The 27,794-nt window shown below is 36.9% G+C and overlaps 1 protein-coding gene across 1 annotated transcript in view; it reads left to right on the forward strand.

Moving 5' to 3' along the window:
• LOC119067055 overlaps nt 1–16,841 on the forward strand; it is a 39,860-nt gene extending 23,019 nt beyond the window's left edge. The window contains exon 3 of the mRNA XM_037169801.1: nt 16,208–16,841. Within this exon, the coding sequence (XP_037025696.1) occupies nt 16,208–16,435 (228 nt within the window). The 3' untranslated portion in view covers nt 16,436–16,841. The remainder of the gene's footprint in view (nt 1–16,207) is intronic.
• The last annotated feature ends 10,953 nt before the right edge of the window (nt 16,842–27,794 follow it).

A 27,794-nucleotide genomic window follows, 5' to 3' on the forward strand; every position in this document is an offset into this window, starting at 1 on the left:
TTGGTATTTATGTAGTTGGTACAGTAAATAGTCAACCGAAAAATTTGTATGTATATTGTCTCGAATGAAATTGATAACTTCGACTAAATTGAATGAGAGGGCAGCAGGGCATGGTTACTAAATAAGCTTTCAAAGCGCTGTGGATCGTGTGGAACAAGAAAAACTCTTGAACCACACAGAATATAAAATCTTATTTTGAGCCAAGTTTACTACCGCTACTTTAAATTCGATAGACAAGAATTCTCTGCGAATTTTAGATTAAATTAGTGGGCTACAGTAAACTAAAATGGTTCCATCCACGACTAAAAAAAGTGAAAAATGCGTCCATTTAAACCAAAAACGAGCCATCAGAACAGTCGGAGCGTTTGCTGCGACTGAGCCCTGTACAAACCCGTATATTTATTGCGTACGTGACCCTAGTGCGTCTGTCACCCTACTTTGACCGTAAGCCTATTGCGCCGGTTAATGTAGTTAAAGTAAAATTATTATGTAATGTGTCTTCTTCTTCTTCTTCTTCTTTTTCAGCCTGTTTCTATCCACTGCTGGATGTAGGCCTCTCCAACTTCTTTCCATTTCGTACGATCCATTGCCATTTGCTGCCAGTTTGTACCTGCAATATTCTTAATTCCGTTTGTCCATCTCTCTGGTGGTCTACCTATAGCTCGTCTTTTATATGGTCGCCAGTTCATGATCTTTTTGGTCCAACGTTCGTCTGTCCTTCTTGCAATATGTCCCGCCCAGCTCCATTTCAGAGATGCTATTCTTTCCATGACATCAACGACCCTGGTTTGTTGTCGAATCCATTGATTCGTCATTCTGTCTCTGAGTGTTATTCCAAGCATACTCCGTTCCATGGCTCTTTGTGTCACTCTCAATTTATCTTCGGATGCTTTCGTTAAAGTTAACGTTTCCGCTCCATAAGTGAGCACTGGAAGGACACAAGTGTCGAAAACTTTGCGTTTCAGACTATTATTCATTTTGCTTTTGAAAATTAGTCTGAGTTTTCCGAACGCTGCCCATGCAAGACCAATCCTACGTCTTATTTCTGCAGTTTGGTTGTCCAGACCTAACTTCAGTTTATGTCCTAGATATACATAGCTGTCGACTCGTTCAACGACAGTGTCACCAATTTTGATTTCTCTATCGTCCCCGATGTTGGTCATGACTTTTGTTTTCGATAAGTTCATCTTGAGGCCAACTTTGCTCGCCTCTTCACTTAACTGTTGTAGCATAAGCTGAGCCTGACCTAGATTCGCTGCTATCGGTACAATGTCATCAGCGAAGCGGAGATTGCTCAGGTACTCTCCATTTATCTTTATTCCCATTTTACTCCAGTTTAACTTCCTGAAAATACTCTGCAGAATCGCCGTGAATAATTTAGGTGAAATGGTGTCACCCTGCCGTACACCTCGGCCAATTCTGAATTTCTCCGTGCTCTTATGAAGTTTTATACATGAAGTAGCATTTTTGTACACATATCGAATTGTGTTGGAGTACCTTGAGTCTACTCTACATTCGTCTAATGCGTCCAATATCGACCATGTTTCCACTGAATCGAAAGCTTTTTCGAAGTCTATGAATAGCAAGACTATGTCGATGTTGTATTCACGACACTTCTCAATAAGCGTTCTCATCACCTGCAAATGGTCGTTTGTGCTGAAACCAGATCTGAAAGCAGCTTGTTCAACGGGTTGGTAGAAGTCGAACTTGTTAGTGTTCCTCTTCGTAATGATTTTCATAAACAACTTGTAGAGTGTTGACAATAGGCTTATGGGTCGGTAATTTTCCAGCTTTGTTATGTCTCCTTTTTTATGCAGCAATGTAATTACCGCATTTTCCCAGGCTTCTGGTACTTCTTCCCATTGGAGACATTGATTAAACAAAGCCGTGATTGCCTTTAATAATGAGTCTCCACCTAGTTTAATGGCTTCCACTGGAACACCATCTTCTCCGGGAGACTTTTTGTTTTTCATCTCGGCTACTGCAGCTTTGACTTCATCAACAGTTATGTCGGGCATATCCTCCGATCCCACGTTTCTTATTATTGGTCTATCTTCGGTTTCTTCCGTTGGGCTCTGTCTTGCTGAAGAAAACAAATTCTCATAAAATTCTGTTGCAATGTTTAATATCGCATTTCGATCCGTTTGGATCGTTCCTGTTTTGTCTCGTAATTTGAAGATTTCTTTTTTGGCGTTTGTCATTTTTCTCCGTAGGACTTTCATATTGCAGTTAGCTTCAATTATGTTTTGAGCCAATTGGACATTATATTTTCTTTCATCTGATCTCCTTGCTTTGTTGATACTTTTAGACAGGTTCCGGTATTCCACCGAATCTCGTCCTCCGTTTTTTACCAACTCTGCTCTGCTTGCGATCAGGTCTAATGTTTCTCTGCTGAGTTTTGATTCTTTCCCTTGGACGGATTTGCATTTGGATTTCATGAAACCCATTATTGTATCGACGATTTTGGTATTCAATTCGTCCAATGTTTCACATTGATTGTTGACGTTATCTAATTCGGCAGTCATTTTCGTACATCTTACAAATTGCGCATAGCGCAATTACGAAGCCCCGTACGACGTTCCTTTCAAATAAAACAAAAATTTCAAATCGCCCTAAAAATTTTATTTTTAGCCCCGTACGAAGTACTGGGGGCTTATAAGATTAATATCCCGTTTGTAACACGTCGAATTGGAAGCAGACAGTAAGGGCAAAGCATTTGGTTATGTTAATAGATGACGAATCCGCAATAAAAAAAATGTCCGTCCGTCCGTCCGTGACCCCTCTAGCTTGAGTAAATCACAAGCTTTTTTCAAAATTCTTTTTTTCCCCGATTGGTATCGACAAAAGTAATGTCAAGTTCGAAAATGGGCATGGTAGGGTCGGCCCCTCCAGAGCTAGGGCCCTATAGGTGTTTTTCAGTCTTTCGACGATATCTACCGAAATACGCACGCAATAGCTGCTTGTGATATATCACATGAAAGGTATTGACGAGTAGAACAAAGTTGCTGAACATTGTTTTTGGGTAAGATGCAACGTGGGCTTGTTGGGAGGGCTCAAAGGTCGTTACTCGGCCCTAAGTGTTTTTTGCACATAAATCGAGTAAATCTCATCCGATTTTGCTAGTTTTAGTTTTTTATGGAAGGTAATTGAATGCCGAATAGAATGATGGCGAAAAAAGTTTCAAATTTGGGCCCTTGGACTAAGGCCGCTACTCGGCCCTAAGTGTTTTTTGCACATAAATCGAGTAAATCTCATCCGATTTTGCTAGATTTAGTTTTTTATGGAAGGTAATTGAATACTGAAAAGAACGTGGCGAAAAAAGTTTCAAATTTGGGCCCTTGGACTAAGGCCGCTACTCGGCCCTAAGTGTTTTTTGCACATAAATCGAGTAAATCTCATCCGATTTTGCTAGATTTAGTTTTTTATGGAAGGTAATTGAATACTGAAAAGAACGTGGCGAAAAAAGTTTCAAATTTGGGCCCTTGGACTAAGGCTGCTACTCGGCCCTAAGTGTTTTTTGCACATAAATCGAGTAAATCTCATCCGATTTTGCTAGTTTTTGTTTCATTTGAGAGGTAATTGAATACCCAATGGAAAGTTGGCAAAAAATTTTGGGTTTCTAAAATAATGTCGTAAATTGTTGGTTTTATTTAAAAGGTACTTCGTACGGGCTTTCGTAATTGCGCTATGCGCAATTTTAAAAATGAACAGTTTCAGTAAATTTGAAAATGCCCAACTTGACTTGCATTTTGGTAACAGACGCATTAGAGGGTTGTAAACGTATTAGGGTTCCGGGCTTATTAGCGCTACGGACGTATTATGGTTGCGGACGAAATAGGATTACGGGTTGTACGGGGCTAAGTCGCAGCAAACGCTCCGACTGTTCTGATGCCTTGTTTTGAGTATAAATACACAAAGGGCCTAGTATCGGCCTCAGACCGAGGACCCAAATTAAAAATTTTTTTTCAACTACATTCTATTCGGCCTTTCACCTTCCAAATGAAACAAAAATTACGAAAAACAGATGAAATTTGCTCGAGTTGTATGTAAAATACACATAGGGCCCTAGTAGCGGCTTAGTCCAAGGACCCAAATTTAATGTTTTTTCAACAACATTCTATTCAGCCTTCGATTACCTTCTAAATCAAACAAAAATTACGAAACACGGATGAAATTTACTCGAGTTTAAGAGTCAATTCGCCAAAACTTCAACCAAGTTGTATGAAACATGAAAACAAGCCATCAGCGATTTTCGGCGGGTACACAATAATCGATTCAGGTGATCCTCCTGAGTCATTTGCAACAAAAACGAGCCATCAGAACAGTCGGAGCGTTTGCTGCGACTGAGCCCCGTACAAACCCGTACATCTATTGCGCACGTGACCCTACTTCGTCCGTCGCCCTACTCTTACCGTAAGCCTATTGCGCCCGTAAACGTCGTAAAATTCTTATGCAATGTGTACGTGTTAAAAATTGCGCATAACGCAATTACGAAGCCCCGTACGACGTTCCTTTCAAAAGTAACACAAACTACACTTCCCACTGATCAGTGATTTTGGAATTATCATTTTCACCTATTTATATTGATTTTACAAAAATCCAAAATGGCGGCCGACGGCCATTTTGTTAGGAGGTGGAAAGTACAACGGCTGCTTTACATTCGTTAGTACCTTTCAAACAAAAAAAAATTCATAATATTCGGTAAAATTTTACTCGAGATATTAACAAAAAACACCACCTTCACTGTACGGCCGAGTAGCCACATATAACATCACTCCAAGAGACCTAGCTCACGCTCCGGTAAACCGAATTTCATAAACTGTTTTTTCCCTGATTGGTACGGTCAATACCTATCTAATAAAGCAAAATTCATCAAAATCCGTTTAAATTTGACTAACCTACAAGCAAAAACGATATCTTCGAAGTCTATCGTTGTAACTTTTTGAAAACACTCTGCAAAAGTTGGCATTTTTTTCCCCTAAAATAGCTACTGCACCACATACACGAAAAATTTCGAAATGTTTTAAAGGCCAGCTTATGCGGCGTCAACACCTCTACCAATGACCATAATTTCAGATAAATGCGTTACGTATTCTTGGTGATATGCAACAAAAACTATTTTGGTCACCCTCGCGCAGTACATTTTTTCATGATTTCTGGCGTGAAAACATAATTATAACGAGGATTTTTTTTTTGTTGCAAATGACTCAGGAGGATCACCTGAATCGATTACTGTGTACCCGCCGAAAATCGCTGATGGCTTGTTTTTAAGTTGTTCGAAGTTTTGGCGAATTGACTCTTAAAATACACATAGGGCCCTAGTAGCGGCCTTAGGCCAAGGACCCAAATTTATTTTTTTTTCAACAAAATTCTATTCGGCCTTTGATTACCTTCCAAATCAAACAAAAATTACGAAAAACGAATGAAATTTACTCGAGTTCTATGTAAAATACACATAGAGGGCCCTAGTAGTGGCCTTAGTCCAAGGACCCAATTTTTTTTTTTTCAACAACATTCTATTTGGCCTTTGATTACCTCCTTGAAAAACGGATGAAATTTACTCGAGTTATATGTGAAATACACATAGGGCCCTAGTAGCGGCCTTAGGCCAAGGACCCAAATTTAATTTTTTTTCAACAACATTCTATTAGGCCTTCGATTACCTTCTAAATCAAACAAAAATTACGAAAAACGAATGAAATTTACTCGAGTTCTATGTAAAATACACATAGAGGGCCCTAGTAGCATTTTACTTCTAAGGCCCTAACTCACGGTCCACTCACCCGATTTTAAAAAACTTTTTAGCCCCGTACGAAGTACGAAGGGGCTTATAGGATTACGGTGCCGTGTGTAATTGATGGAATTCGAAGCAGGCGGTAAGGGCAAAGTGTTTGCCTATGGTCATAGATGACGAATCCGCAATAAAAATTTTGTCTGTCCGTCTGTCACGTCGATATCTTGAGTAAATCAAATCCTATTTCAATTTTTTTTTTCCTGAAAGGTAGTTGAAATTGCCTCAAATTCGAAGATGGGCGATTTTTGGTCGACCCCTCCCGAGCTGGGGCCCCATAAGTGCTTTAACGTTTTCCAAAGATTTCTCTGGCTATTTAACGGCTACACTGGTAAGTGGTACATCAAATGAAAGGTATTTACAATACCTATCGACAAAAAAAATGGAAATTGGATGACCGACTCGTGAGTTGGACCCCTTAGTGTGAACTAGGTACAGGGCGGTCAATTTTTGAAATTTTTTTCGATTTTGTCTCTCTGCATGAAAATTTTTTTGTGTACTTGGTTTAGACGATGTTTTTAAGCTATTTTCGCTTGCGAAAATAGCTTAAATACATCGTCCAAACCAAGTACACAAATAACTATGACAATCGAAAATGTCTTCTCATGTCATTGCACCGGAGCACGTGTTCGACGTTCAATGTTTTTAGTTTTCATTCAACAGCGTCACATACAGGTGAAGAATTTTGTCCAGCTCAATGTCTTTAGCTTCAGAGACATCAGGTCCACGGATTTCATTAATAAAATCAACATACGGAAACATTTTCGTGGTACTTATTATCAAATTACTGAACCATTCATCGCTACGCTAGTTCTGTCAAAATTTTATTTTTTATACTCGAGTATAAAAACTTAAACTCGGGTCGGGAGTTGCCCTATTGTAAAACGGAATCTTCAATAAACGAATATAAAAATAAATCATTAATTGCTGATCAGCAATATATTTACAAAGTTAATTTACTGAGGTCAATTTCACATTTCAAACAGACTAATCTTGACCTGCAGAGCCGAAACCAAAATTGTAGAAATTGGATCGAATTTACACACTATCGTTCTCGCAAACATTTACTGACGCCGATTCCACATTTCAAAGAGAACCCCACCACATCCTCAATTATCCTCATTTTCAAACTTGATCTGTAGAATTAAGATGCGCTTCTTTCGCTACCAAATTTGTAGAAATTGGCTCGAATTATACACTCTATCGTGTTCCCAACCATTTACTAGTTTTCCATTTTCTCTAATCATCGATTCAACTGTTCCGATCTCTTTTTATCATTTCTTGAAAGCTTACATAGTGAAAATTCAAAACAAACCAAATTTGCCATAAAACACACACAAAGTCGACTCCGATGAGACCTAATGTCTGTCCATGTGTTTGCTTCGACTAAGCCCCCTTACATCTATTGCGTCGTGATCTAGTGCGTCCGTCGTTCTACTTTGACCGTAAGCCTATTGCACACCTAAACGTAGGTAAAGTAAAACTAATACAAAATCTTTACGTCTTAGAAATTGAGCATAGCACTACGAAGCCCCGTACGACATTCCTTTCAAAAGTAAGTAACCAAATTGACCAAAAATATTAATTTATATTCAAAGCACTGATGGTAGCTGAGTCATTTGTATGACCCAAATTTAACATTTTGTAAACGTCATTATTCTATTCGGTGTTCGATTACCTTACAAATAAACCAAGAATTAGGAAAATCAGATCAAATTTACTCGAGCTATATGCAAAATACACTTAGGGCCGAGGAGCGATCTCAGTCCAAAGACCCAAATATTAATGTTTTTCTCCACATTCCATTCGATATTCAATAACCTTCCATATAAGACTAAAACTAACAAAATCGGACGAGATTTACTCCATTTTTATTCAAAATACACTTAGGCCCGTGGAGCGGCCTCAGTCTCATCACATTTTATCGATATTCAATTATCTTACAAATAAACTAAAAATTAGCAAAATCGGATCGGATGAAATTTTTTCGAATCCTATGGAAAATACTTTTAGGGCCAAGAAGCGGCCAAACCAAAACCAAAAATTCAACATCCTATTCGGTATTCATTTGCCATCCATATAAGACAAATAATAATAGCAAAATGGGATGAGATTTACTCGATTTATGTACGAAATACACTTCGGGCCGAGGAGTGGTCACATTGGACCCAAATTTGAAACGTTTTTTCCACCACACCAGCGTTACAATAGTACCACTCTTTTAGTTCCACTTTTTTCGTAAAAGGAAAAAGTGGAACTATCTTCACGCCGCATATATGCAGCGTTACAATAGTTTCACTTTTTTAGTTCCACTTTCCTTATACAAGTGGAACTGTTGTAACGCTGCATATATGCAGCGTTACAATAGTTCCACTTTTTCCCTTTTACGGAAAAAAGTGGAACTAAAAGAGTGGTACTATTGTAACGCTGGTCACCACATTCTATTCAATATTGAAGTACCTTACAACTAAGCCAAAAATCTTATATAAATCGTGAGCCTTTATTCAATAAATCTTTGATATAAATACATAGTTTTACAAATTTTATCGTCGTGATTAATCTATTGATTCTACACCGACTTGTCAAGTCATCTTTACACTGAATTTAGTACAATTTAGAAAGAAGAACAAAACATCACTGATGAGATCGTTGAGGCAAAAACTATCAAACAATCAAAAAACCTCTTCATTATTTTTATCATTTAAGAAGGAAAGAAAGAAAAGATAAATTTACAGTTCATAGAACTAAAAGATAGAAAACGAAAGAAAGAAAACAGACTAAAAATCAACGCGTTAATATGCCTAATCAATTCATGCTCAGAAATTGAACATTTGTTGCAAAAAAAACACTGGCTTGTTCTTGCAACAAGTTGACCATAGAATAGATTCCGCACCTTTCTGAGAGTGCGACCGTAGGGAACATTCTCGGCACATTATGAATGCATTTTAAAATTTAGTTCTGAGTTACCTTCAATTAGTTGTGATTCGTTCGTGATGTTCCGATCCATACCGGTGACGCATAAGTCATTTTAGGGCGAATGATGCATTTATACAAAGTCAACTTTGACTCGGTTGATAGCAATGAATTCCGACAGAGGAGCGGATAGAGTGCTTTGAAGCTTTTTAGCGCCTTCGTTCTGCACGATTCAACTTGTCTTGTAAAATTCAGTTTGTGATCAATAACCATCCCGAGGTATGTCACTTCCGTTTTAAAGCTGATTAACGAACCGTTGAAGTACAAATGCCTCAATGGTGTTCGTCTGCTTGATTGATTAAATTTGAAAAGAATCGCTTGCGTCTTGGCACGGTTAATCTTAATCTTCCACTTAACGAAATATTTGTGGATCTTCGATAGAGCGGCTGAGAGATTTTTGATCACAGTATTGGACTGTTTCACTGAAGAGAGAATAGCGGTGTCATCGGCATAATATCCACTCTCACAACTCAAAGGTACTCTCAGATTTGAAGTGTAGACCGCATACAATAATGGCGAAATAACCGAACCCTGAGTAAGTCCAGCCGGACGGATTTTGTTGAAGATTTGGCTCCATTGACACAGACCGAAAAGCGTCTGTCCTTTAAAAATGATGAAATAATCTTAATCAAGTAGGAAGGCGTTCCAACTTTTTCAGGCAAATCTCTAACTTGTTATGTGTACAAATTGAATAAATTTGTAACGAAGAAACGCTATTTTTTTTTTTTTACAAAGCAAAATCTATTTATTTATTCAAAGCGAAAAAAAAGACTGCTCGCATACGGCGCAGTCAATAAAAAAACGATCTTTTCAATCAACAAATATTACAATAAATAAAAATCATCCGCTCTATTACTTCCTAAAGTTCCAAGAATACATGCCGCATTGCCTCTTTGTATAGCAATAGAAATTTTCTGCAACAGATAATCTTTGGAACGTGGCTCCCCTGATGCTCTCTTCATCAACGATCCCAACTTGTCAATAAATTTCTTTGTTTCTGGACCCATGCAACCTAATGATTCAAAGGCAAGGGGGGTAAATAAATAGTTTTCTTTAAGACGTATATAATGATTATGCTTAAATCTCTCCGCTTTATCTGCAATAGACCCTGCTTTCTTAGAGGATTCACTGATGTATGAAGGAGCCAAAGTATCACGTATTGTTACATCCCATAAAAGTGATTTTCCATGACTCCACGGAACTACTGTCATACCATCAGGTCTTTTACCGTCGTCTCTAGAAATACCAGGTGGTTGCAAAATATTGGGAAATCCTGCAGAGGAAAATGCATGACCAAAAACATTATTGACAGAATCGTGTTTAGCAATAATCCCTATCTTTAATTTGCACGATAAACCATGCAAACCGTCCTTCTTAACCACAGCACCACAATTACACTTGTACTCTTCACACAACTGGGATCCTAAACGAAGACCAACGCTATTGTTCAACGCTAGAAATAAATTCAGTAAGCGCAGTAATATGAAAGAAATGTAGTAAAGGAACAATATTGACTTAGTTCAAGGCCGCTCTACGATTTCTATTACAAGTTTAGACTAGGTACATCTCTGAGACTGATACAATTTGAAAGAGCTTGAAAAAGTGTATCGAATTGCGCCATTGATCATTTGTGAAATTTATGAAAAAAAAAATGTGTGGACCTTTGTTCACTGAGTGGGCGTAATGACTTGGCCCCACTTTTTGTTAGGTTTATTGGTGCACTTTTTGAAGCTGTTTCAGAATATACCAGTCGCATGACTGTTACTTTTGTAACAGCTTCGCAATTCAAGCGTATTACAAAAACGTTACAAAATTGCTGTTTATGAACTTTCAAAAAGCATGAAAGCATTGAACCTAAAAAAGTTAGGAATATCTGGGTGCACTCAGTCACTGAAACCTTGCAAAAAACGTAATAAAACGCTAATGATGGACCCTTTTTGGGTTCAATGGTGTACTTTAGTGCAAAGTTGTGACTAACCAAATGGCTTCGGAAATCGAAGGTGCTTTTTTGTAATTTTGCAATGCAATTTGCATTTGTAAAGTTTTTGTAATACGATTACAAAATTTTACGCTTCATTTGTGAAGCTATTAAAAAAGTAAAAACATTGTGGTTGGTATATCCTGAAAGAGCATGAAAAAGTGCAGCAAAGTTCACCATTCACGACAAAAAGTAAAGGTCCTAGACGTCAGGTCCACTCACCGAACTTTGAGGCTCTTCTCTTACATAAATTTTTTTTGCAATTTTCAGTGAGTGAACCTAGGGACCTAGACCAATTTTTTCGAATTTTTTTGGTGGGCTCCGGTGCAGTCTTTCAAGATCTTTCAAAGTGCAGGAATATTTTTGCTTGTATGTCCATATTAAGTTCAAAGCTGTACGTTGGAACGTTAGAAACGGTAGAATTTTTGATAATTTTAAATTACTTTGAGGAATGAGGAATTGAAGTTTTGACCAATTCGACGCAGAACGTTATTCTAAGCAAAAAATTGTTCTATGGTATGCCTCGAAAATGCACAGATTTTTTTATAAAATTAATTTTGTTTACAAAGTACGACCCAAAATCGACCCAATTTTGTCAGCTGCCTAAAATGTCCCGGAAGCCGTTTCCAGTCTCGATGAAAATAAGTATGTGGAAAGTGTTCTGCAGCAAGATTTACATGGGTATCGAGAATTCTGATCAAAAGAATATCTAAAAACAGTGTAAAACCAAAAATATAAGGTCGCCAATTTGTAATTTTCTGTACGTTTTAAAGTTTAGACGAACTTATAAAAAGATCAGTGCATTTTAGAGACATACCGTGAAACAATTTTTTGTTTGGAATAATGTTTTACGTCGATTAAAAATAACTTGTCAAAACTTCAGTCCCCCATTCAATATGAAAAAGCATAATTTTTGCCTTCCAAATTTTTTTGTATGACCTTCAAAGGATGTATAAATCCGTATTGAAGAAGAAGAATAGAATTTGTTGGAAGGAACAGTGTTCATCTATTGACGGCTTAAGAGACTCGGCAAAAATGTATAAAATCCTCTCTAAGGATCCAACCCAATTAGTCGGTTTCTTACAACTTCCATCAGGCAATTTCACTGAATCACTTGATGAGACATATAAGCACCTTATGACTACCCACTTCCCAGATTGCATCGTTCATGGTGATAGTAGTCCAACTCTAGACGTCGGAATCACAGACGCTCCTATTGATGAGCTCCTTATTAATAGCATTACAACGAACGACAGAATTAACTGGGCCATCAATTCTTTTGCGCCATTTAAATCTCCTGGACCAGACTGAATATTTCCAGCGCTACTGCAAAAAGCGATTCCCCTAATTATGCGTCATTACGCGTCATTTTCATAGCCTCGCTTAGCCTAAAGTATATTACTAAGATTTGGAGAGGAGTTAGGGTAGCATTTACCCCTAAGCCCGGTACAATTGATTATTCTAAAGCTAGTAGTTTTAGGCCAATCAGCCTAACATTGTTTTGTCTCAAAACGTTAGAAAAGCTGATCGATAGATACATCAGAGATAGACCGCTCATCTTAAAACCTATTCATGCCAAACAACATGCATATCAACCAGGCAAATCCTGTGAAAATGCACTTCATAACGTAGTCTCTAGTGCCGAGGATGCTCTCCGGTACAATGAGTTTGCTATTGGCTGTTTTATAGACGTGTCAGGCGCTTTCAACCATGTCACGTTCAGAGCTATTCTAAATGCCTGCCACAAATTTGGTATTGACTTAGGTGTTGCGGAATGGATCTACTTCATGTTACGAAGGAGAATTGTGCGTGTTCAGTATGGATCATCGACCATCCTGATTACGGTAACGAAAGGCAGTCCACAGTGTGGTGTCCTACCTCCGCTTCTGTGGTGTCTAGTCATAGACGAAATTATTACGCTTCTAAACGACCTAGGACATCGAACGGAAGGTTTTTTAGATGACCTTGCCACAGTTCTTAGAGGCAAATTTCTTCCTACGCTCTGCGATGTTCTCCAATCGGTTCTTAATAAAATCTCTAGCTGGTGTGATAAAAACGAGTTAAGCATTAACCCAAGTGAAACCAAAATGATAATTTTCACTAATAAAAGGAAGTTGGAAGGCATCACAATACCCTCATACGGACCCTCATTTTCATTAAAAAAAAAAATTGGGTTATGGACCTTCATTTTTATTTTTTCCAAAAAAAAAAAATTCGGTTACGGACCCTCATTTTCATTTTTTCCAAAAAAAATTGAAGTTACTGACCCTCATTTTCATTTTTTTCAAAAAAAAAATTAGATTACAGACCCTCATTTTCATTTTTCCAAAAAAAAATATTTGGGTTACGGACCCTCATTTTCATTTTTTCCAAAAAAAAAATTGGTTTACTGACCCTCATTTTCATTTTTTCCAAAAAAAAAAAATTCGGTTACGGATCCTCATTTTCATTTTTTCCAAAAAAAAACTTTTTGGTTACGGACCCTCATTTTCATTTTTTCCAAAAAAAAATTGGGTTACGGACCCTCATTTTCATTTTTTTTTCAAAAAAAAAAAATTCGGTTACGGACCCTCATTTTCATTTTTTCCTAAAAAAATTGAGGTTACGGACCCTTATTTTCATTTTTTCCAAAAAAAAAATTTGGGTTACGGGCCCTCATTTTCATTTTTTCCAAAAAAAAAAATTTTCGGTTACGGATCCTCATTTTCATTTTCTCCAAAAAAAAATTTTTAGGTTACGAACCCTCATTTTCATTTCTTCCAAAAAAAAATTGTGTTACGGACCTTCATTTTCATTTTTTTCCAAAAAAAAAAATTGGGTTACGGACCCTCATTTTTATTTTTTCAAAAAAAAAAAAGGTTACGGACCCTCATTTTCATTTTTTCCAAAAAAAAAAATTGGGTTACGGATCCTCATTTTCATTTTTTCCAAAAAAAAAATTGGGTTACGGATCCTCATTTTCATTTTTTCCAAAAAAAAAAATTAGGTTACGGACCTAAAAAATGTTTTTTGTGTTACGGACCCTCATTTTTACCCATTTTCGACCGTTAGACCCTGACTTTCAGTCAAGGGAATTAGTTTGTTTGGAAGGTGAACTACCATTTTCGTTAAAAAACGGATAGTTCCGAGCTTCCGTAATTGACAAATATCAAACGAATGTTTAATCGATAATCAATTGTTATTAATCGATGATTGCCTTTGCCCTTGAATATCGATAATCGATAAAACACAGTGTGGCTGAACAATTTTTTTTTGAAAGGTCATGAGCCATCGCTACTTTTGCATGAAATTACAAGCAGTTTTGACATGAATTTAAAATACTCGGCGCCTTTTGGAGAACATTGATTTTAGTGGTTGTACCGCACCCAGGGTGTAGTTTTTTTTGCAAAAATAAGTTTGTAGGTTAGAATTGACGCCTGATTAAGAAACTGCTAATGAAAAAATAAGTTCGAACTTTTGATGCGCATTCTTAAAAACCGAGTTTTCGGTACCGACTGGCATTTTTGGATCTTTTCTCGTAGATATATAAATAGGAAGTTACAAAATTGGCTTAATAATTACACCTACACTGAGTCGACCGTAAAAAATCGATATATGTGACAAAGACCGAAAACGACGAAATTTTCTAAAATCGACCTGGCGGCAGCACAAAATTAAAGTTTGAAATTTTTTTCTTCCATAAAATGATCATATGGACCAGCTGAGTGGATTCCCGGCTGAGCCTTAAAAGAAATAAGACATTTTGTAAAAACCGCTACACCCTAATCTACACTTAATCGTTAACTTCGAAATGCTACTCAAAAGCGTTCAAAATCGGCCAGCTAACTCCAGTTTATACGTCCGGACGGAAATCAGACGTCAAAAGCTACAGAGGTGTGAATGTAATGCTAAATCTAGCCAAAGTGTTCGAGTAGTCTTCCTGCAGTTGAAACTGATCATTCCCTGTAACACCAAGGTCTCTCAGCACGCATTTCTTCCGGACATAAACATCGAATCGAATTTAATGGAACTATATGTTGAATTTAGGATTTGATATTTCAATGTTGTTCAAATGGACTTATCTGTCTAGTCATATTGTTGTACATAGTCGTAATCATATGTGTCGATAAACGTTCTTCTTGTTTGTGACTTCACCAGAGTCGGTCGTCTTTCATTTGTTCGCTGTGTAGAAACTCATATTCTCACACTAAATGTCCCTTCCCATGGAATATTCGAACAAAACGCCCAGCTTGATACATACAACGTCGACATCGGTAAAGCTTTCGATAGGGTCAAAATGAAGAAACTTATCCGTAAAATGCTACGATCTCGAATGCCGTTCTGCTCTGGTTTGTATCGTACCTGTCATCCAGAGTTCAATATTTAATCATTGGAACAGATAATCAGAAACTTTTCTAGTCCTCTCTGGTGTTAGTCAAGAATCCTTTTTGGTGCTGCGACAATGGCCTCGAAATTCTTCTTCTTCTTCTTCTTCTTCTTTTTCAGACTGTTTCTATCCACTGCTGGATGTAGGCCTCTCCAACTTCTTTCCATTTCGTACGATCCATTGCCATTTGCTGCCAGTTTGTACCTGCAATATTCTTAATTCCGTTTGTCCATCTCTCTGGTGGTCTACCTATAGCTCGTCTTTTATATGGTCGCCAGTTCATGATCTTTTTGGTCCAACGTTCGTCTGTCCTTGCAATATGTCCCGCCCAGCTCCATTTCAGAGATGCTATTCTTTCCATGACATCAACGAAATTAATCGAACCAAATCGAAGGTTATCACGTATACACTGAAAGCCAAACAACTAATTTTTGACTGTACTTTGGACGGTGAAGCAATCTTCACAACTATTTAAAAAAAATAATTTTGGAAGGATAAGAATCTACAAAAAAGTAAACATTGACAAGATTTCGAGCCTAGCCTCGCAATACTGTCACATGAAATCCCTTGAAGATTATTTCTCTCCGTTACAACGGTTCCAAATAACTTCCAACAAGATTAAGAACGCAATAGGTCAGTGTTAAGATTCTCGACTAGTGTGCTGGAGGTCTCGAGTTTAAATCTCGCCAGATTAAATTAAATTAATAGAATTTCTCATTTTTGATTAAGGCGAATACTTTCTCTACTAATAATAACAGACGCCACCACATCTGAAAACATTTTGGATTTTAAACAAAAAGGGTTATTCCTTTTGGACATAATGTAAATTGAAAGCTTAATGCATGAAGAGATTAGATACGTAGCGGAATTTCTTTTAAAGAACGATAGAAGTTTCTTCAGAATGTGCGAATGGCCACGAAGAAACTATTCACACATTGTGCGAATAGCCAAAGTATTATAAAATGACTAGTATCTACCTGATATCAACTTGATTGTAATCTCTACTTTACCGTCCTATTGTAGTGCTTAATTTTAAGTTATTCTATATATTGTGTTTTAAAATTCAAATGTTCACTGAATTTAATATATTTATTTACAGGGAAACAGCACTGCATCTATAAAGTACTCTAATAAAACGATGGCAGTTACAATAAACGCATATTTAACAACAAATGTAACAGCTACAGCTTCTATTTATGGATTTAATTCGGAGCATATCAGTTCACACTTTATTCGAAGGTTATATGATATGAAAAAGCAGAAAAGTCAGCCACTGAGTTTTGTGTTGGACTTTGAGTATTTAGAAATCGAAGATGAACTGTTGTAGATTTTTGGAAAAAGTTCTGCTCGTGTGACGATTAGATGACTGGCAAATGATTTCATTTTTGAAATAATAAGAAAATTAGTTGCTGTTGTTATTTCCTTCAGTCCTCCTACAGTCATTTCATTAAAATTGAAAACAAACTTCAAAACTCATAATAGAACGTTTGACTCAAATTAGTTTCGTATGTGATGTATGCGATTGCATCTAATCTCACAATAACGAAGGTTTTTTTAAAGTATTTCAACGAAAAATTTAGCATATAAAATTGATAGCAGTTTTCAGATCTTACGAAATAAGAGAGTAGTGAATAATTTATGATTTTAGTTAAGATATTAACAAACAAGGCAATTGTGTTAAGAAATAGACTAGTTATGTAAAGAATTTTATAATAAAACGTAATATTTAATAGTTATTGTGACGATTTTTTTTTTAATAACAAAGCTGGATTTAGTGTCGATTTTCCGATTTCATGTCATGTGGAGATTTTTTTGTTCTTCGATTTTTAGATGGCTGCAGATGGGCTGACCACAACGACATTGGACCCAATTTAAAGATCCCAAGTTATTGAAATTATTTTTGGCAAATTTAATTAGCTTTTCCAGGTTTCTTGGAATTTTCTTTAAGGATTTGAATGAAAATTAACAGTTTATGTCAAGTAACCTTCAAAATATATTCAATACAACTGTCTCTTTTAAGGTCTGTTACGTTGAGGTATCTTCTTCTTCTTCTTCTTCTTCTTTTTCAGCCTGTTTCTATCCACTGCTGGATGTAGGCCTCTCCAACTTCTTTCCATTTCGTACGATCCATTGCCATTTGCTGCCAGTTTGTACCTGCAATATTCTTAATTCCGTTTGTCCATCTCTCTGGTGGTCTACCTATAGCTCGTCTTTTATATGGTCGCCAGTTCATGATCTTTTTGGTCCAACGTTCGTCTGTCCTTCTTGTAATATGTCCCGCCAAGCTCCATTTCATAGATGCTATTCTTTCCATGACATCAACGACCCTGGTTTGTTGTCGAATCCATTGATTCGTCATTCTGTCTCTGAGTGTTATTCCGAGCATACTCCGTTCCATGGCTCTTTGTGTCACTCTCAATTTATCTTCGGATGCTTTTGTTAAAGTTAACGTTTCCGCTCCATAAGTGAGCACTGGAAGGACACAAGTGTCGAAAACTTTTCGTTTCAGACTATTATTCATTTTGCTTTTGAAAATTAGTCTGAGTTTTCCGAACGCTGCCCATGCAAGACCAATCCTACGTCTTATTTCTGCAGTTTGGTTGTCCAGACCTAACTTCAGTTTATGTCCTAGATATACATAGCTGTCGACTCGTTCAATGACAGTGTCACCAATTTTGATTTCTCTATCGTCCCCGATGTTGGTCATGACTTTTGTTTTCGATAAGTTCATCTTGAGGCCAACTTTGCTTGCCTCTTCACTTAACTGTTGTAGCATAAGCTGAGCCTGACCTAGATTCGCTGCTATCGGTACAATGTCATCAGCGAAGCGGAGATTGCTCAGGTACTCTCCATTTATCTTTATTCCCATTTTACTCCAGTTTAACTTGAAGAATAATTTTTTTTTTCCAAATCATTTATATATTTATTTTATAAAGAAATTATTCTAATTAGTTTTAGATTTATAGCAAATCAAAGATGTTTGAAACGGCATTAGCATCCTCATTTTCAAACGTTTTCAAAATTGATGCACAGTTTCCTCTTTGAATTTCTATTGAATATTGTTGTATCAAGAAATTCGTCGAGCGCTTTTCTCCAGTTTTTTGTTGCAACAGTTTTCCGATTTTATTTATGAATTTCTTAGTGTCCTCTCCAACGCACTGTCTAGCACCGAAGCTGACTTTGACGTCACTCAAATAGAGGACTGAACCGATCAAAGTTGGCTATTCTTTTTCATACAATGGTTATCAAAATTTTTAAAAAAAATAGTCAACAGGTGTGTTTTTGGCCTTCTAATTGAGTGATGTCAAAGTCAGCTTCGGTGCTTGACAGTGCTTTGGTCCTCTCCCATTGGCCCGAACGTTTCGAAAGCGATAGGAGTGAATATGTTTATGACGTTCTGATTGATCTGCGACCGAGCCAGCGATTTTCGCTGATTGGGCCAGGTATGATGGAGCAACGGTGTCGCTAACTGTCCCAAATCAAAGATTTTCCTCGTTCCCATGGAGTGATGGTTACACCGTCAACGCGCTTTCCGTCCGATCTGCTTATTCAAGGCGGTTCTAGCATGCTCGGGAAATCGATTTTAGATAAGGCATTCAAGGTTATTTTATTGAATCCTACATGTCTCGGAATTCTGCCAGCGCTCCTAATGCATGATAAACCGTGGTGGCCGTTTTCTTCGACAGTTTTTCCACATCGGCAAGTGTGTTTTTCGCATACTTTTCCTCCCAAACGTATGGCAATCGCAATTCGAGCTGTATTGTTGTTCAAAAGTAGTCCCAACTCAGACGACGGTATCACTTGCAACCACTTTGACGATTCGTTTTTGGATGATGCAAGTAAGCGCGCTCTATCTGTTTGGTCAGCATTGCTCAACAATGTTTCGAAAATTAATTTCTTATTCGGGTAATCCCAATTCGTTTATAATTCCCTTGACTGAAAGTCAGGGTCTTATGAAAGAAAATACCCTTAAATGTCCGTAACGCTAAGTTCACTTTGATATTTTGAAAATGTTCTACATTGGCAAAAAACGTTAAATACAGAAAACGTCCGTACACTTGTGGACTCGATAACTCGAGTAATTCTTTACCGATTTGCAAAATTTTGGTTTTAATCGACGGAGAATGAAAATCATGAGGTTAAGTTCGTAGATGGGCTATATTGGGGTAATGAGATGGGAGTAATTCTTAAGAGAATTTTATTCCTTGTTACCGCGATAACTTCCCTAATTCTTATCAGATTTTCAATTTTTTTGTGTTATTCGACGAAGATTGAAATTCTTGAGGTTGAGTTTGCAGATGGATAATGTTAGAACAACGAGATGGGAGAAATTCTACATAGACGCTTTTCCTTTTGGACTCGACAACTCGAGTAATTCTTTACCGATTTTCAAAATTATGGTTTTAATCGACAGAGAATGAAAATCATGAGGTTAAGTTCGTAGATGGGCAATATTGGAGTAATGAGATGGGAGTAATTCTCAAGAGATTTTTATACTTGTTACCGCGATAACTTCCATAATTCTTATCCGATTTTCAAAGATTTTGTTTTAATCGACGAAGATTGAAACTCTTGAGGCTGAGTTTGCAGATGGATAACGTTCGAACAACCAGATGGGAGAAATTCTACATAGACGCTTTCTCTTGTTACTGCGCGATAACTTGAGTAATTTTTACCAGATTTTCAAATTGTTTGTTTTAATTGACAGAGAATGATATTGGAGTAGTGAGTTTGGAGTAATTGTAAACATAACTTGTTATACGACGACATTTTTGCAACGGATTTCCAGAAAAATTTCTTATTTGACGAGTTGTGAAATTCTGGCTTAGAAAACGCTTAAAATTGAAGGTTTCGCACTGTCAGAACCTGGGAATACATTTTAAGCTAAAAAATTATTAATTTGAGGTTATTCGACTTTCGCCAACAATATTCCATGTACCAAAAACACAACTTTTTGTCAGATAAATATCAAATTTAGGTGTCCCAAATCAAATCAGATGTTGTATTTGACTCACCGCGGTCCATTTAGCATACTTAAAGTTTATTTTACATTTTTGCACATTTTCATCCAATTTCGAGGCGAGATTAAAGTCTCAAAATCACCATCGGGGAACTTTGACGATCAGTCATGAACTCAAAAAATATTTTTTAGACTTGATCTTTTTTATAAAATAATCTGTGAAGCCTGGAGATTAGATTACCATGTTGACTCAACTTTTTATGTACACCGAGCCCACCGTAAAAAATCGATATATGTGACGTGGGCCGAAAACGACGAAATTTTCAAAAATCGATCTGGCGGCAGCACAAAATCAAAGTTTGAATTTTTTTTTTCCATAAAATGATCAGATGGACCAGCTGAGTGGATTTCCGGCTGAGCCTTAAAAGAACTAACACATTTTGTAAAAACCGCTACACCCTACTGGTAATCTGCGATATACGACAATTTTTGCGTGAAATCGTGTTCTTAAAAGAAATTTTTTCGTTCCTAAAGTGTTTGCACGAGTGTGAATTTTGCCAGAGTGAAGCGAGGGCCGTAATTCACATGAGTTTTTTTTAAAGAGGTAGGCAAGAAATGCGCCACCTGTTCAGCCTCATATTAGGAGTAAGACATCGCTCGCTGGACCTTCAACTCATAGCTCTTTTTGTTTCTTCAGGAAATTAAATAAATATGAGTAAAATGAAGCATGTGATGACTGCTGTTTTCTGAATAAAAGAGACATCACCTTTTCATGTGACTTTAATTTTGTGATCTCATTTAAAAATGGTTAGAAAACTAAGACTGGAATTATAGAAAAAAGCCAGTCAAGGGGCCTGACCCACCCAAGAGGTGGGGCCTAGTTTATTTTAACAATAAATGTGCTGCCCAATTAAATGAGGTTGCTTTACTACACAGCATACACGCAAAAAAAGGAAATTTCGGATGTACGTTCAAGATGTACAAAATCTACATTTTAGACGTACATTCTACGTACTAGACGTAGTGATGTACGCATAAAACGAAAAATGTACAGATAATACGTTGAATGTACTGATAACTCAACCATTGGTCTCATCGTCGAAATGTACGTTTTAGCCGTAGCATGATTTACGTTTAAGACGTAGGATGGTGTACATGTAAGACGTACAATAATATTATGTTTGGTGTTGATGTCAAAAGTTATATCTGAATTGTTTCACAAATTATTTAAAAGAACAATTCGATTTAAATATTCATTTCAATTAATTGTTGTATTGTCGTATTGCTCGTTTGGCTTCTAAGCTGTTGGATTGCTTTGAAACGACCAATGTTTTAAAAAAATTCGACGTAAAGATGTAACGCGATTTTAACGTTCATTTTAATATTACCACGGAAAATCAATTTCTTGCCAATAGAACCATGAGAGTTCATCCAAGAAAAAGAGGTTCTTATAATGCGTAGGAAATGGAATTCTATTATTTAATTTTATCACGCGTATTTAATTTTGAACTCTGGCCTTTGATGAGACCATTATACTTTCACAAGTTTCTGATCGGATTCGGAGTTGCCATTGCCAATCAACAAGCCCAAATCCGACATCTAAAAAAAGTGATGATTGAATCACGACTTGACAAATGGATGCGTTGCAGCTAAAAAATCGGATCTATTTTTGATTAAAACCTTCAATCTCTTGGAGCCTAAGAAAATATAATTACTGCAACAACATCCGACCTTAACAACTCTAACTTACTCGAAAATTTCAGAACAAGAATACATATTTGGATTCGGTCTCACCAGTCATTATATTGGCTTAAAAGTACTCAGATTTTCTAGCTCAATAGGTTTGTTCCAAATAACTGTAAACGCGAACTTTGACAACCCGAACCACGACGATTTCATCCATAGACGACATAACCTTGGCTTTTCGCTGAAATTTTAAGGCCCCGTATATATAGTGATAGCTCATTTTTCATGAGCAATTGTTTAGGTTCTGTTGTCTATTGATGAAATTTGACAATTCGTATGGCCTTGGAACAGATGTATAGCTACAATTGCATAAATAAATGTACAAATCTACCGAGAATCCTATGATCATGTGTTCTAGATGAACTGTACATTATATTTTTAAAGGAACATGTGGCGAAAATTTCATAAATTATCAATAATAATTATTTTTTAAAGTTTGAAAACTCGACTTCTTTTGGGAGCCTGAAATTTAATGTTTAATCATCAGAAAATATTTGCCTGAATGTTGCTAAACTCAACTCAATTTAAGTTTGCAATTGGTTAGCATTCTACAATTTTAATTGTTCCACAGCGTTCCACATGTTGTCAACAAAAGAAGCGTAAAGAGTGTCGTTTCACTCACAAACATGTGGAATTGAAGAAGCGTAATGGCAAACGCTACTTCTATGTGGTGGAACACGCGTGGAACAAATAAAACGAAAGAAACAAACGAAACCCACCAAAATTGCATTCTTATGATGAGATCAGTTGCTACTGTCAGTCCACTGCGTCTAAACTACATCCTTTTTCTACTATGTTTAAAAGGAAATGACAAACAAAAGAACTCTTCAAAGTAAACTGTTCGTAACTCAACAACTAGTTAGCTCAGTGCGAAAGTCACTGACTCAAGATCGAGAGGTCCCCAGTTCAATTCACGCCAGTGACAATGTTTTTTTTTTTTTCATTCGCGTTTGAGAAACCCAGCACTTTGTTTTATATAAAGTAATCGATCTCACATCTGTAAAGTGGGCAAAGGACGAAATATAGTAACATTATTTCTAGAAAAATTAAAAAAAAGCGAAATTTCCAATATACGTTTTATTCGTACATTGTACTGATAACTCAACCATTGGTCTCATCGTCGAAATGTACGTTTTATCCGTACGACTTTTTTTTGCGTGTATCGATCGATCAAAAGATATTATAATTACTAACAATATGTTGAATTTAGAATTTTAGTTTGAAATTAATTATAAATGTGATTATGTATGATGTGGATTGTTGCACTTAAAATTTCTTAAACACTCTGCAGAATCGCCGTGAATAATTTCGGTGAAATGGTGTCACCCTGCCTTACACCTCGGCCGATTCTGAATTTCTCCGTGCTCTTATGAAGTAAGTAAGTAAGTAAGCTTATGAAGTTTTATACATGAAGTAGCATTTTTGTACACATATCGAATTGTGTTGGAGTACCTTGAGTCTACTCTACATTCGTCTAATGCGTCCAATATCGACCATGTTTCCACTGAATCGAAAGCTTTTTCGAAGTCTATGAATAGCAAGACTATGTCGATGTTGTATTCACGAAACTTCTCAATAAGCGTTCTCATCACCTGCAAATGGTCGTTTGTGCTGAAACTAGATCTGAAAGCAGCTTGTTCAACAGGTTGGTAGAAGTCGAACTTGTTAGTGTCTCTCTTCACCACCAAAGACTGTCCCAAGCCAGTTTGAAAAAGAGTGGAGGGAATGAAGTTTAACGAGGACGTAGCAGTAGATAAGATAGGATTAGATAGATCAATCTTAGGGCTCAATGAATCGTGAGCTAGAAGCCGAAAGAATTGGGGTTAAGGGATCAACGTTGAGGTGAAACAACACGATCAGGAAGCCCAAGGATAGAACGATCCCAGAATTCTTATTAGCTACTAGGTTAAGCTTTTAAAGGACTTCCTTTAAAAGACGCCAATAACCTTTTGCTCAGATAGGTTCAAAAGAATGGGCAAAGCTTTCTGGAAAAGAATGTTCAAAAAGAGTAACACTACCGCGTCGGGCACTGTGTGTGGGAACTAGGATAAACCTAGTCCCTGTGTTGAGTTAAAAATACAAACTGTATTTGATGTTATCTTTATTCAGTCTGATTAAGAACTAAAAACTAGATTCACATATTTCGCTAATATAATCCATATGAAAGTATAACGTTGCAATACATTTCCTACATTAACGTTGCATTTCCATGTTTAGTAAATAATATATTGTTTACTCAATAATATATTTCACTTCTTATTTATCTTTATAAACGTATGACACTTGTGGTTTGCTAATCATTCATATTTCTAGGCCATAGCTCCATTACCACATGTGCACTTTGATAGGCACTGTGGTCCCGGTACGTGCAGAAATGTGCGGGTCAGAGCTCGGGGATTACCGGGGGAGAGCAAAGTAAAGCTTTCATACTCACCAACCCGCAGTAGCAAGCGTGGTGTTTTAATGCTAAAAACCTTCAAACGAAGCCACAACGAATTATACATTGCCACATATAATGCCAGAACATTGTCGTCAAGATAAAAAATGCAAGAAATGGAAGAAGAGCTAGAAAAGATAAAATGGGATGTTGTGGGAGTGAGCGAAGTGAGAAAACCTGGAGAGGAATGCCTGAAATTACAATCAGGGCATACATTCTTCTACCGAGGAAGTGACAGTCAGATGCTGATGCACGGTGTCGGATTGTTCATAAACAAGTGGTGGTCGGATCGCATAACTCACACGAAAAGCATATCCGATCGAGTGATATATTTAAGCCTGAAGATAAATAACAGATACAGTGTCAAATTAATTCAGGTTTACGCACCCACGTCCACCCATGATGACGAAGAAGTAGAAAGATTCTATGAAGATGTCGAGAAAGCTCTGGACGAAAACCCATCACATTACCAATATCTAATCGGTGATTTCAATGCTAAACTGGGAAAACGAGAAGAAGACTCCGAAGTTTCTATTGGTAGTTTTCCCAGTTTAGCATTGAAATCACCGATTAGATATTGGTAATGTGATGGGTTTTCGTCCAGAGCTTTCTCGACATCTTCATAGAATCTTTCTACTTCTTCGTCATCATGGGTGGACGTGGGTGCGTAAACCTGAATTAATTTGACACTGTATCTGTTATTTATCTTCAGGCTTAAATATATCACTCGATCGGATATGCTTTTCGTGTGAGTTATGCGATCCGACCACCACTTGTTTATGAACAATCCGACACCGTGCATCAGCATCTGACTGTCACTTCCTCGGTAGAAGAATGTATGCCCTGATTGTAATTTCAGGCATTCCTCTCCAGGTTTTCTCACTTCGCTCACTCCCACAACATCCCATTTTATCTTTTCTAGCTCTTCTTCCATTTCTTGCATTTTTTATCTTGACGACAATGTTCTGGCATTATATGTGGCAATGTATAATTCGTTGTGGCTTCGTTTGAAGGTTTTTAGCATTAAAACACCACGCTTGCTACTGCGGGTTGGTGAGTATGAAAGCTTTACTTTGCTCTCCCCCGGTAATCCCCGAGCTCTGACCCGCACATTTCTGCACGTACCGGGACCACAGTGCCTATCAAAGTGCACATGTGGTAATGGAGCTATGGCCTAGAAATATGAATGATTAGCAAACCACAAGTGTCATACGTTTATAAAGATAAATAAGAAGTGAAATATATTATTGAGTAAACAATATATTATTTACTAAACATGGAAATGCAACGTTAATGTAGGAAATGTATTGCAACGTTATACTTTCATATGGATTATATTAGCGAAATATGTGAATCTAGTTTTTAGTTCTTAATCAGACTGAATAAAGATAACATCAAATACAGTTTGTATTTTTAACTCAACACAGGGACTAGGTTTATCCTAGTTCCCACACACAGTGCCCGACGCGGTAGTGTTACTCTTTTTGAACATTCTTTTCCAGAAAGCTTTGCCCATTCTTTTGAACCTATCTGAGCAAAAGGTTATTGGCGTCTTTTAAAGGAAGTCCTTTAAAAGCTTAACCTAGTAGCTAATAAGAATTCTGGGATCGTTCTATCCTTGGGCTTCCTGATCGTGTTGTTTCACCTCAACGTTGATCCCTTAACCCCAATTCTTTCGGCTTCTAGCTCACGATTCATTGAGCCCTAAGATTGATCTATCTAATCCTATCTTATCTACTGCTACGTCCTCGTTAAACTTCATTCCCTCCACTCTTTTTCAAACTGGCTTGGGACAGTCTTTGGTGGTGAAGAGAGACACTAACAAGTTCGACTTCTACCAACCTGTTGAACAAGCTGCTTTCAGATCTAGTTTCAGCACAAACGACCATTTGCAGGTGATGAGAACGCTTATTGAGAAGTTTCGTGAATACAACATCGACATAGTCTTGCTATTCATAGACTTCGAAAAAGCTTTCGATTCAGTGGAAACATGGTCGATATTGGACGCATTAGACGAATGTAGAGTAGACTCAAGGTACTCCAACACAATTCGATATGTGTACAAAAATGCTACTTCATGTATAAAACTTCATAAGCTTACTTACTTACTTACTTCATAAGAGCACGGAGAAATTCAGAATCGGCCGAGGTGTAAGGCAGGGTGACACCATTTCACCGAAATTATTCACGGCGATTCTGCAGAGTGTTTAAGAAATTTTAAGTGCAACAATCCACATCATACATAATCACATTTATAATTAATTTCAAACTAAAATTCTAAATTCAACATATTGTTAGTAATTATAATATCTTTTGATCGATCGATACACGCAAAAAAAAAGTCGTACGGATAAAACGTACATTTCGACGATGAGACCAATGGTTGAGTTATCAGTACAATGTACGAATAAAACGTATATTGGAAATTTCGCTTTTTTTTAATTTTTCTAGAAATAATGTTACTATATTTCGTCCTTTGCCCACTTTACAGATGTGAGATCGATTACTTTATATAAAACAAAGTGCTGGGTTTCTCAAACGCGAATGAAAAAAAAAAAAACATTGTCACTGGCGTGAATTGAACTGGGGACCTCTCGATCTTGAGTCAGTGACTTTCGCACTGAGCTAACTAGTTGTTGAGTTACGAACAGTTTACTTTGAAGAGTTCTTTTGTTTGTCATTTCCTTTTAAACATAGTAGAAAAAGGATGTAGTTTAGACGCAGTGGACTGACAGTAGCAACTGATCTCATCATAAGAATGCAATTTTGGTGGGTTTCGTTTGTTTCTTTCGTTTTATTTGTTCCACGCGTGTTCCACCACATAGAAGTAGCGTTTGCCTTTACGCTTCTTCAATTCCACATGTTTGTGAGTGAAACGACACTCTTTACGCTTCTTTTGTTGACAACATGTGGAACGCTGTGGAACAATTAAAATTGTAGAATGCTAACCAATTGCAAACTTAAATTGAGTTGAGTTTAGCAACATTCAGGCAAATATTTTCTGATGATTAAACATTAAATTTCAGGCTCCCAAAAGAAGTCGAGTTTTCAAACTTTAAAAAATAATTATTATTGATAATTTATGAAATTTTCGCCACATGTTCCTTTAAAAATATAATGTACAGTTCATCTAGAACACATGATCATAGGATTCTCGGTAGATTTGTACATTTATTTATGCAATTGTAGCTATACATCTGTTCCAAGGCCATACGAATTGTCAAATTTCATCAATAGACAACAGAACCTAAACAATTGCTCATGAAAAATGAGCTATCACTATATATACGGGGCCTTAAAATTTCAGCGAAAAGCCAAGGTTATGTCGTCTATGGATGAAATCGTCGTGGTTCGGGTTGTCAAAGTTCGCGTTTACAGTTATTTGGAACAAACCTATTGAGCTAGAAAATCTGAGTACTTTTAAGCCAATATAATGACTGGTGAGACCGAATCCAAATATGTATTCTTGTTCTGAAATTTTCGAGTAAGTTAGAGTTGTTAAGGTCGGATGTTGTTGCAGTAATTATATTTTCTTAGGCTCCA

The sequence above is a fragment of the Bradysia coprophila genome (genome assembly GCF_014529535.1).
Source record: "Bradysia coprophila strain Holo2 chromosome X unlocalized genomic scaffold, BU_Bcop_v1 contig_117, whole genome shotgun sequence".
Lineage (NCBI taxonomy): Eukaryota > Metazoa > Arthropoda > Insecta > Diptera > Sciaridae > Bradysia > Bradysia coprophila.